At 46.7% G+C, this 13037-nt stretch overlaps 1 protein-coding gene across 2 annotated transcripts in view; it reads left to right on the forward strand.

The window, feature by feature from the left end:
- The window catches only part of SCAP (SREBF chaperone), a 50307-nt gene that overhangs the window by 17595 nt on the left and 19675 nt on the right, over positions 1–13037 (forward strand). For both annotated transcript variants that reach the window (XM_075315832.1, XM_075315833.1), the window contains exons 3-7: positions 10894–11017; positions 11872–12029; positions 12159–12379; positions 12466–12571; positions 12664–12836. In XM_075315832.1, coding sequence (XP_075171947.1) covers positions 10894–11017; positions 11872–12029; positions 12159–12379; positions 12466–12571; positions 12664–12836 — 782 coding nt within the window. The remainder of the gene's footprint in view (positions 1–10893; positions 11018–11871; positions 12030–12158; positions 12380–12465; positions 12572–12663; positions 12837–13037) is intronic.

Consider the following 13037-nt stretch of genomic DNA (forward strand, 5'->3'; position numbering starts at 1 on the left):
ATACTGCCTCCTATATACAAGAATATAACTACTATAATCTGCCCCTATGTACAAGAATATAACTACTATAATACTGCTTCTGTGTACAAGAATATAACTACCATAATACTGCCCCTATGTACAAGAATATAACTACTATAATACTGCCTCCTATATACAAGAATATAACTACTATAATACTGCCCCTATGTACAAGAATATAACTACTATAATACTGCCCCTATGTACAAGACTATAACTACTATAATACTGCTCCTATGTACAAGAATATAACTACTATAATACTGCCTCCTATATACAAGAATATAACTACTATAATACTGCCCCTATGTACAAGAATACAACTACTATAATACTGCCCCTATGTACAAGACTATAACTACTATAATACTGCCCCTATGTACAAGAATATAACTACTATAATACTGCCCCTATGTACAAGAATATAACTACTATAATACTGCCCCTATGTACAAGAATATAACTACTATAATACTGCTCCTATGTACAAGAATATAACTACCGTATATGCCGGCGTATAAGACGACTGGGCGTATAAGACGACCCCCAACTTCTGCCCTAAAAATATAGAATTTGGGATATACTCACTGTATAAGACTACCCCGCTCCCAAATGAAAAAAAGTCTGCTTTGATTGCAACATGTTAATTTTAATTCCGCGAGAGCCGTACAATATGTTTTTAAAGGGCCATTGACAGATCAATCGCTCCAATGTTCACTTAGTACAGCAAGGAATGCTCCTCCTTGCTGTATAAAGCCACAACTGGACTGAAACAATGGTACTACACTCTGCTACAAACAGACACACACAACTCTGCTACAAACAGACAAACACACACAACTCTGCTACATACAGACAAACACACACAACTCTGCTACAAACAGACAAACACACACAACTCTGCTACATACAGACAAACACACACAACTCTGCTACATACAGACAAACACACACAACTCTGCTACATACAGACAAACACACACAACTCTGCTACATACAGACAAACACACACAACTCTGCTACATACAGACAAACACACACACACACAACTCTGCTACATACAGACAAACACACACACACACAACTCTGCTACATACAGACAAACACACACACACACAACTCTGCTACATACAGACAAACACACACACACACAACTCTGCTACATACAGACAAACACACACACACAACTCTGCTACATACAGACAAACACACACAACTCTGCTACATACAGACAAACACACACAACTCTGCTACATACAGACAAACACACACAACTCTGCTACATACAGACAAACACATACAACTCTGCTACATACAGACAAACACACACACACAACTCTGCTACATACAAACACACACAACTCTGCTACATACAGACAAACACATACAACTCTGCTACATACAGACAAACACATACAACTCTGCTACATACAGACAAACACATACAACTCTGCTACATACAGACAAACACATACAACTCTGCTACATACAGACAAACACATACAACTCTGCTACATACAGACAAATACACACAACTCTGCTGCTCTGTGGGGCCTGCACCCGCGGCTCGGCGGGTACAGCACCCGCGGCATCGGCGGGGGGGGGGATTGGCAGGGCATACATCTGGGGGGTTAGAAGCAGCTCACCGGGGCCCATAATGGGGAGGCGGGGAGGGCATTTACCCGATTAGGTCACGGTGGAGAGGGGGCCCACACAGCGCCGGACAGAAGCTCGCCTCCTTCATCTGTGGGACTGAGAAGGCGGTAGCTCCGCCCACAGATGAAATTCAAAACAGGATGTCTGCGCGCCTTAAAGTGACGGCGCCGCAGATTGCTGCCGAGGACTGCGGTCCCCGGAACTCGGCCGGGGGCAGCAGAACTATAAAGGCGAGTGGGCCCCGGCCAAGGGACAGGAGAACTGACGAGGCCGAGTGGGCCCCCCCGGCTCTCCAGGGCCCCGGCATTTGCCCATAGACAGGTAGGAGCCCTGTCTGCGAGCCAGATACGGCCATCAAAAGAGCCATATCTGGCTCGCGAGCCATAGGTTCCCGACCCCTGCTGTATGATATATACCGTATTTTTCGCTTTATAAGACGCACCTGATTATAAGACGCACCCCCAAATTTGGTGAAGGAAAAGAGAATTTTTTTTTTTTAATGTTAAATGGGGTCCATCTTATAATGCCAATGTCCCTCTAACAAATCATATAGGGTATATGTCCCTCATAGCCCCCCATCCTAAAATTAGCCCCCTTAATCTGGATATGGCCCCCTTATATTGAATATAGCCCACTTGTGATGGCACACGTTCCCCTGTGCTGCCTATGGTCCCCTATGGATTGCACACGTTCCCGTGTTAGATAACGCCCCCATGCTGCTGCCCATGGCCCCTATAGATCGCACAAGTCCCCCTGTGTTAGATATCGCCCCCATAGTGCTGCCCATGGTCCCTATAGATCGCACAAGTCCCCCTGTGTTAGATATCGCCCCCATAGTGCTGCCCATGGCCCCTATATAGATCGCACAAGTCCCCCTGTGTTAGATATCTCCCCCATAGTGCTGCCCATGGCCCCTATATAGATCGCACAAGTCCCCCTGTGTTAGATATCGCCCCCATAGTGCTGCCCATGGCCCCTATATAGATCGCACAAGTCCCCCTGTGTTAGATATCGCCCCCATAGTGCTGCCCATGGCCCCTATAGATCGCACAAGTCCCCCTGTGTTAGATATCGCCCCCATAGTGCTGCCCATGGCCCCTATAGATCGCACAAGTCCCCCTGTGTTAGATATCGCCCCCATAGTGCTGCCCATGGTCCCTATAGATCGCACAAGTCCCCCTGTGTCAGATATCGGCCCCATAGTGCTGCCCATGGCCCCTATAGATCGCACAAGTCCCCCTGTGTCAGATATCGCCCCCATAGTGCTGCCCATGGCCCCTATAGATCGCACAAGTCCCCCTGTGTTAGATATCGCCCCCATAGTGCTGCCCATGGCCCCTATAGATCGCACAAGTCCCCCTGTGTCAGATATCGGCCCCATAGTGCTGCCCATGGCCCCTATAGATCGCACAAGTCCCCCTGTGTTAGATATCGCCCCCATAGTGCTGCCCATGGCCCCTATAGATCGCACAAGTCCCCCTGTGTCAGATATCGCCCCATAGTGCTGCCCATGGCCCCTATAGATCGCACAAGTCCCCCTGTGTCAGATATGGCCCCCATAGTGCTGCCCATGGCCCCTATAGATCGCACAAGTCCCCCTGTGTTAGATATCGCCCCCATAGTGCTGCCCATGGCCCCTATAGATCGCACAAGTCCCCCTGTGTTAGATATCGCCCCCATAGTGCTGCCCATGGCCCCTATAGATCGCACAAGTCCTCCTGTGTTAGATATCGCCCCCATAGTGCTGCCCATGGTCCCTATAGATCGCACAAGTCCCCCTGTGTTAGATATCGCCCCCGTAGTGCTGCCCATGGCCCCTATATAGATCGCACAAGTCCCCCTGTGTTAGATATCTCCCCCATAGTGCTGCCCATGGCCCCTATATAGATCGCACAAGTCCCCCTGTGTTAGATATCGCCCCCATAGTGCTGCCCATGGCCCCTATAGATCGCACAAGTCCCCCTGTGTTAGATATCGCCCCCATAGTGCTGCCCATGGTCCCTATAGATCGCACAAGTCCCCCTGTGTTAGATATCGCCCCCATAGTGCTGCCCATGGCTCCTATATAGATCGCACAAGTCCCCCTGTGTTAGATATCGCCCCCATAGTGCTGCCCATGGCCCCTATAGATCGCACAAGTCCCCCTGTGTTAGATATCGCCCCCATAGTGCTGCCCATGGCTCCTATATAGATCGCACAAGTCCCCCTGTGTTAGATATCACCCCCATAGTGCTGCCCGTGGCCCCTATAGATCGCACAAGTCCCCCTGTGTTAGATATCGCCCCCATAGTGCTGCCCATGGCCCCTATAGATCGCACAAGTCCCCCTGTGTCAGATATCGGCCCCATAGTGCTGCCCATGGCCCCTATAGATCGCACAAGTCCCCCTGTGTCAGATATCGCCCCCATAGTGCTGCCCATGGCCCCTATAGATCGCACAAGTCCCCCTGTGTCAGATATGGCCCCCATAGTGCTGCCCATGGCCCCTATATAGATCGCACAAGTCCCCCTGTGTCAGATATGGCCCCTAGGCTGCTGCCCAAAGTAAAATAAAACCCTCTTTCCTTACCTCCTCCAGCGCTGAGCTCCCCCCTGTCTCCCTCCGTGTTTCTGTTCTTCCACTTCCTGGTTCTCAGTGCGGTCATGTGATCGGCACAGCAGCCTGAGCTCTCTGCCTGCCTGATCACAGTGGAAGCAGGGACACGGGGAGAAACGCTGCAGGGGTAAGTAAAGCTTTTTTATTTTAGAATGAGCAGCAGCCTGGGGGCCAAATCTAACACAGGGGTGGGCATGTGCGATCACACTGGGACGCAGGCTCATATAATATGCACCGCTGCCCCAGCCCCTCACTGCGTGCGATTTCAGCACCATTGGAGATGGACAGCGGCTGTGCATATTATATGAGCGGGTGCAGGAGATCAAAGGCTGCAGCCCGCAGCGTTCCCCTGTGCTCCAGAGCTGCTGCCCCCACCTCCCCTGGACGCTGCAGTGTACATATATATATATACACACACACACCCCCCCCCCCCCGTATATCCGGCGTATAAGACGACCCCCCCACTGTAGCCATTATTTTAAGGGGGTAAAAAGTCGTCTTATACGCCAGTATATACGGTACTATAATACTGCTCCTATGTACAAGAATATAACTACTATAATACTGCCCCTATGTACAAGAATATAACTACTATAATACTGCCCCTATGTACAAGAATATAACTACTATAATACTGCCCCTATGTACAAGAATATAACTACTATAATACTGCCCCTATGTACAAGAATATAACTACTATAATACTGCCCCTATGTACAAGAATATAACTACTATAATACTGCCTCCTATATACAAGAATATAACTACTATAACACTGCTCATATGTACAAGAATATAACTACTATAAGGTTATGTGCCCACGCTGCGGAAAATGCGCGGATTTTGCCGCGGATTTCTCGCGGAAAAGCCGCGGATTTTCCAGAAATCTGCAGCACAGCTACTCCCCAGCCATTTCTATGGCATTTGGGAAATGCTGTGCCCATGCTGCGGATTTTTCCGCAGCGGAAATCATGCGGATTTTCGTGCGGAAAAATCTGCAGCATGTCAATTATTGTTGCGGATTTCTCCGCAGGGTCCCATATACTTACCTGCCTTGATAGAGAGCCGAGTCACTTTCTCCGTCCGGTGTAGCGGCAGCGGCAGCAGTGCAGTGGATCCAGCCAGGTACAGGAAGGAAGTTGTGGGCGGGGCCTGCACAAGCTCCGGTCATGTGACAGCCGGAGCTAGTTCAGGCCCGACCACCTCCAGCACAGTGAACCAGACGCTGCCTGACAGTGACCCGGCCGCCGGAAAGCGAGGTGCTGCATGATGGAGGTAAGTATGAGCACCCCGATCACTGCAGCACTTGTTCTGCATTGAGGATGCAGTGCCGAAGCCATGGTACTGTATCCTCAATGCAGAATGCCCGCAGCATATCCGCACGACATTCTGCTGTATATCCGCAGCATTGAAACAGAGAAAGTTCTGTTGCGGATTTCTGGGAGCACCTGCGGAATGTCTTGCGGATATATCCGCAGGACAATGTCCCCGTGGGCACATAGCCTAATACTGCTCCCTATGTACAAGAATATAACTACTATAATACTGCTCCTATGTACAAGAATTTAACTACTATAATACTGCCCCTATGTACAAGACTATAACTACTATAATACTGCCCCTATATACAAGAATATAACTACTATAATACTGCTCCCTATGTACAAGACTATAACTACTATAATACTGCTCCTATGTACAAGAATATAACTACTATAATACTGCCCCCTATGTACAAGAATATAACTACTATAATACTGCCCCTATGTACAAGAATATAACTACTATAATACTGCCCCCTATGTACAAGAATATAACTACTATAATACTGCCCCTATGTACAAGAATATAACTACTATAATACTGCCCCTATGTACAAGAATATAACTACTATAATACTGCCCCTATGTACAAGAATATAACTACTATAATACTGCCCCTGTGTACAAGAATATAACTACTATAATACTGCCCCTATGTACAAGAATATAACTACTATAATACTGCCTCCTATATACCAGGGCTGTGGAGTCGGAGTCGTGGAGTCGGAGTCGGAGCTCATTTTGGTGGAGTCGGAGTTGGAGTCGGTATAAAATGCACCGACTCCGACTCCTAAAATATATAATAAATTGGGGACAGGAGTGCAATGCAGAATGTGCTGAATATTTTACTAAATAATAACATTTAGTATAATGCTTATATTTAAGTGAAAAATGTATTGTAGTACAATGTGAACATCAGACATTTAATTGTTTTTATGATACAATAATCAAGATATTTGGATAGAACATAAAATATTTATTGGAATACAACTTTAGAACACAAAAAACTAATAAATTGTAAATATGTAATATATATATATATATATATATATATATATATATATATATATATATATATATACAGTGTATATACACACACAAGATATATATGTAATCTACTGTATATTACATAGTGTATTACATATTTACAATTTATTACAGTTTTTTGTGTTCTAAAGTTGTATTCCAATAAATATATTTTATGTTCTATCCAAATATCTTGATTATTGTATCATAAAAATTATTAAATGTCTGATGTTCACATACACATATTCATGTACTACAATACATTTTTCACCTAACTATAAGCAATATATGTCGGAGTCGGAGTCGGAGTCGGAGTCGGAGTCGGTGCAAGAGAATTTGAGGAGTCGGAGTCGGAGTCGAAGGTTTGGCTTACCGACTCCACAGCCCTGCTATATACAAGAATATAACTACTATAATACTGCCCCTATGTACAAGAATATAACTACTATAATACTGCCCCTATGTACAAGAATATAACTACTATAATACTGCCTCCTATATACAAGAATATAACTACTATAATACTGCTCCTATGTACAAGAATATAACTACTATAATACTGTCCCCTATGTACAAGAATTTAACTACTATAATACTGCCCCTATGTACAAGACTATAACTACTATAATACTGCCCCTATATACAAGAATATAACTACTATAATACTGCTCCCTATGTACAAGAATATAACTACTATAATACTGCCCCTATGTACAAGAATATAACTACTATAATACTGCCCCTATGTACAAGAATATAACTACTATAATACTGCCCCTGTGTACAAGAATATAACTACTATAATACTGCCCCTATGTACAAGAATATAACTACTATAATACTGCCTCCTATATACAAGAATATAACTACTATAATACTGCCCCTATGTACAAGAATATAACTACTATAATACTGCCCCTGTGTACAAGAATATAACTACCATAATACTGCCCCTGTGTACAAGAATATAACTACCATAATACTGCCCCTATGTACAAGAATATAACTACTTTAATACTGCCTTCTATATACAAGAATATAACTACTATAATACTGCTCATATGTACAAGAATATAACTACTATAAGGTTATGTGCCCACGCTGCGGAAAATGCGCGGATTTTGCTGCGGATTTCTCGCGGAAAAGCCGCGGATTTTCCAGAAATCTGCAGCACAGCTACTCCCCAGCCATTTCTATGGCATTTGGGAAATGCTGTGCCCATGCTGCGGATTTTTCCGCAGCGGAAATCGTGCGGATTTTAGTGCGGAAAAATCTGCAGTATGTCAATTATTGTTGCGGATTTCTCCGCAGGGTCCCATATACTTACCTGCCTTGATAGAGAGCCGAGTCACTTTCTCCGTCCGGTGTAGCGGCAGCGGCAGCAGTGCAGTGGATCCAGCCAGGTACAGGAAGGAAGTTGTGGGCGGGGCCTGCACGAGCTCCGGTCATGTGACAGCCGGAGCTAGTTCAGGCCCGACCACCTCCAGCACAGTGAACCAGACGCTGCCTGACAGTGACCCGGCCGCCGGAAAGCGAGGTGCTGCATGATGGAGGTAAGTATGAGCACCCCGATCACTGCAGCACTTGTTCTGCATTGAGGATGCAGTGCCGAAGCCATGGTACTGTATCCTCAATGCAGAATGCCCGCAGCATATCCGCACGACATTCTGCTGTATATCCGCAGCATTGAAACAGAGAAAGTTCTGTTGCGGATTTCTGGGAGCACCTGCGGAATGTCTTGCGGATATATCCGCAGGACAATGTCTCCGTGGGCACATAGCCTAATACTGCTCCCTATGTACAAGAATATAACTACTATAATACTGCTCCTATGTACAAGAATTTAACTACTATAATACTGCCCCTATGTACAAGAATATAACTACTATAATACTGCCCCCTATGTACAAGAATATAACTACTATAATACTGCCCCCTATGTACAAGAATATAACTACTATAATACTGCCCCCTATGTACAAGAATATAACGACTATAATACTGCTCATATGTACAAGAATATAACTACTATAATACTGCTCCTATGTACAAGAATATAACTACTATAATACTATCACCTATGTACAAGAATATAACTACTATAATACTGCTCATATGTACAAGAATATAACTACTATAATACTGCCCCCCTATGTACAAGAATATAACTACTGTAATACTGCCCCTGTGTACAAGAATATAACTGCTATAATACTGCCTCCTATATACAAGAATATAACTACTATAATACTGCCTCCTATATACAAGAATATAACTACTATAATACTGCCCCTATGTACAAGAATATAACCGCTATAATACTGCCTCCTATATACAAGAATATAACTACTATAATACTGCTCCTATGTACAAGAATATAACTACTGTAATACTGCCCCTGTGTACAAGAATATAACTGCTATAATGCTGCCCGTATGTACATGAATATAATTGCTATACTGCAGCCTCCTGTCTTTTCTGTAATACTCCACAGTTGATGTGTTTGCCCCTTGTTGCCGCCTCTTTCGTGCCGGTGTGATGCGGTTATATTAGGCCTCGGAGTGTCGGCTCGCATCGGTTCACAGCGGCGGCTCCAGGTGGAGGTGTCACCTCTGCGTCAGTTACTGATATTTCCGGCTGGACCTCTTCTCTGGAGCTGGCTGCTGCGGTGCAGGATCGGGGAGGAGGGGATGTGTTACTGTGTGATGTGGGCTCTCCTGTGCAGCTCCCTCTGGCACAGGGGCCGGTGTAATTCTTTTTGTCCTGCACCCCTATAGCCCTTTGGGCGATGGTTCTGTACAGGTGACCCCTGTGTGGTCAGGGTGCGGTCAGAGTGCGGTCAGGGTGCGGTCGGGGTGCGGTCACTGCAGCAGCATGGGTTTCTTACTTTAGTTTACACTCAAGGAAAAGTATAGTATGAGATTACACAGATCCTGGGTCCGGGCAGCTGAAGAATACATAACATTAGTTCTGACCATGATGTGACTTGTATCCTGGATGTTTCACCAGTTTCCCCTCTGTGGCTCCGTCTCTAATTTTCAGTTGTCTCTAAGCTGGAGGGTCAGGACTCGGTGCTATGAAGTCTCCCATACACCGCACACACAGACACGAGGGATTCTCACTGCCCTGTCTGTGTAGCCCATGTTCAGAATCACTAGCAATACTGATCAGTGTAGCTGTGAATCCACTACTGAGGTGAGATAAAACACTTACTAGAAAGCTGCAGTGCAGCATATATATCAGTACTGAGCAGTTTATGAATCCAGCTCTGGATGGGATAAAACACTTGAAAACAACAGCTTCTAGGCTATTAGACAGCAGCACTGAGCTGTGTAGCTGTACATCCAGTAGTCAGATGAGATAAAACACTTATTACAAAGCTGCAGTACAGAGGATATTACACAGCAGCACTGAGCTGTGTAGCTGTACATCCAGTAGTCAGATGAGATAAAACACTTACTACAAAGCTACAATACAGAAGATATTACACAGCAGTACTGAGCGGTGTAGCTGTACATCCAGTAGTCAGATGAGATAAAACACTTATTACAAAGCTGCAGTACAGAGGATATTACACAGCAGCACTGAGCGTTGTAGCTGTGACTGTAGCTCTGACGTGAGATAAAACACTTACTACAAACCTGCAATACAGAGGATATTACACAGCAGCACTGAGCGGTGTAGCTGTGACTGTAGCTCTGACGTGAGATAAGACACTTACTACAAACCTGCAATACAGAGGATATTACACAGCAGCACTGAGCGGTGTAGCTGTGACTGTAGCTCTGACGTGAGATAAAACACTTACTACAAACCTGCAATACAGAGGATATTACATAGCAGCACTGAGCGGTGTAGCTGTGACTGTAGCTCTGACGTGGGATAAAACATTTACTACAAACCTGCAATACAGAGGATATTACACAGCAGTAGTGAGCTGTGTAGCTGTACATCCAGTAGTCAGATGAGATAAAACACTTACTACAAAGCTGCAATACAGAGGATATTACACAGCAGCACTGAGCGGTGTAGCTGTGACTGTAGCTCTAATGTGGGATAAAGCCCTTTTCCCGCTCCTTCAGTCACGTCCTCCCGTATAGACTGTAGTCGGCAGCTGTAATCTGATCTCTCATATTTTTGCTCACAGGATCCTTACTGGGTCTAATGAGTGTAAGTTGCGGGGTCCGTCAGGTCCACGCTGCTCTGTACCGGCCCCATCAGACACACTTTGGCGCAGAGCCTTTCTAACTGTCGCTGCCTCTTCTTCCTCCAGCTCTCCTCTCCTGAAGCTTCCTCTCCCCGGCACCGGGCCCGTTGAGTACATCACACCCGTGAAAGACTACTCCCCTCCCCCGGCTGAACGGAGCCCTGAAGACCGCAGCGACCGCCCGGACTGGGTGAGTGGATAGTTTACATTCAAGAAGTAGAATTAGCAATTTGTCCTCCACCCGCATTACACAGGAAGGGTAAGATGGTGCAGATGACTGGAGAAAAGCTGAAGAGTCTGAGGACACAGACCCCAGAGATGATAATCCGAGACGTAGCAGAGCTGCGGCAGCGTCACATGCACCACCCTGCGCCCCGCACCGGCTGCACACAGGACCAAACCCATCACATCTCTGCAGGGAGAGACCTTGCTCACCTGCCTGTTATCTGACCACGTGTGATGTTATCTGCACAACAAGGATCTGATTACCGACCTTAGTACCAGGATATAGACGAGGCCGTGACATCCCCCAAAATACAGAGCGCCGGGCGCACAATATTGTATCCGTGTAATGTGTGTATCACTGCTGAGATAGTATCTAATACAAGTGCATCCACTGACTACATACATTACATTACTGATCCGGAGTAACATCCTGTATTATACTCCAGAGCTGCACTCACTATTCTGCTGCTGCAGTCACTGTGTACAGACATTACATTACTGATCCGGAGTAACATCCTGTATTATACTCCAGAGCTGCACTCACTATTCTGCTGGTGCAATCACTGTGTACATACATTACATTACTGATCCTGAGTTACCTCCTGCATTATACTCCAGAGCTGCACTCACTATTCTGCTGGTGCAGTCACTGTACATACATTGCATTACTGATCTGGAGTTACCTCCTGTATTAAACCCCAGAGCTGCACTCACTATTCTGCTGGTGCAGTCACTGTGTACATACATTACTGATCCTGAGTTGCATCCCGCATTATACTCCGGAGCTGCGCTCTTACATGTATGTTTTGGTCTCTGCAGTATCTCGGCCGGCCCGTTGCCTACATCCAGCAGGTTCTGGTGAAGGCAGTGGTCTCGCCGTGGGACAAGAACTTCCTGGCGGTGGACGTCTTCCGCTCTCCTCTGTCCCGGGTGTTTGGATTAGTGGAGGAGATCAGGAATCATGTGCTCAGAGAGAGGTAATTGTGAGCACGGTCTCTTGGACTTTGGGTCTTTGATGGAGGATACAGAGTAACTGCTGTGATCTGGAAGATGTTGCGTTTTCTGCCTTCATTCACATTACTGGACTGTTTTGGGTTTTCCCTCAGGAGCAGCGAGACGAGCCTGGAAGACGTGTGTTTGCAGGTGACCGACCTCCTTCCGGGACTGAAGAAGCTCCGAGAGAAGCTTCCAGAACATGGCTGCCTCCTCCTGTCCCCGGGCAACTTCTGGCAGAACAACCGAGAACAATTCAACCAGGATCCGGACCTGATCCGAACCATCCAACAACATGAGCCCAAAACCCTGCAGACGTCGGCCACCCTGCGAGGTAGGCGAGCCCCGGGCCAGCGGCTTCCTTTCGACAAGACGCGTCCATTCTTCGAGGTTATTCCCGTCCCCTTCTCTCCTCTGCAGATCTGCTGTTCGGAGTCCCCGGGAAGCAGAGCGGCATCAGCCTGTACAACCGCAAGCGGATCGTGACTTACACCATCACACTGGCGCTGCGCAAATACGATGCCAGGTAGGTCCTGAGCAATGCCCTACAGAAGGGCGTCACAGAGTAACAAACCTTCTCCTGTGCGTGATCAGATCACATCCCTGTTATATCGGCAGGTTCCTGAGCAGCCTGAGAACCCGCCTGAGACAGCTGCACCCCAGCACCAACTGCACCACCCGGGGGCACCACATGGTGCACGTCCACTTCAAGGAGGAGATCGGAATCGCCGAGCTCATTCCACTGGTCACCACCTACTTCATCCTGTTTGCGTACATCTACTTCTCCACCAGTACGTGCATGCTCACTGACGGGGGAGGAGGGCTGATTGATAATTGCACTAATTGAGCGGTAGCCAAGTCATCCATCATTCTGCCCGGCAGCTGCTCGCCGCTTAACTCTGCCCGGCAGCTGCTCGCCGCTTAACTCTGCCCGGCAGCTGCTCGCCGCTTAACTCTGCCCGGCAGCTGCTCGCCGCTTAACTCTGCCCGGC

This window comes from Anomaloglossus baeobatrachus, chromosome 6 (genome assembly GCF_048569485.1).
Source record: "Anomaloglossus baeobatrachus isolate aAnoBae1 chromosome 6, aAnoBae1.hap1, whole genome shotgun sequence".
NCBI lineage: Eukaryota > Metazoa > Chordata > Amphibia > Anura > Aromobatidae > Anomaloglossus > Anomaloglossus baeobatrachus.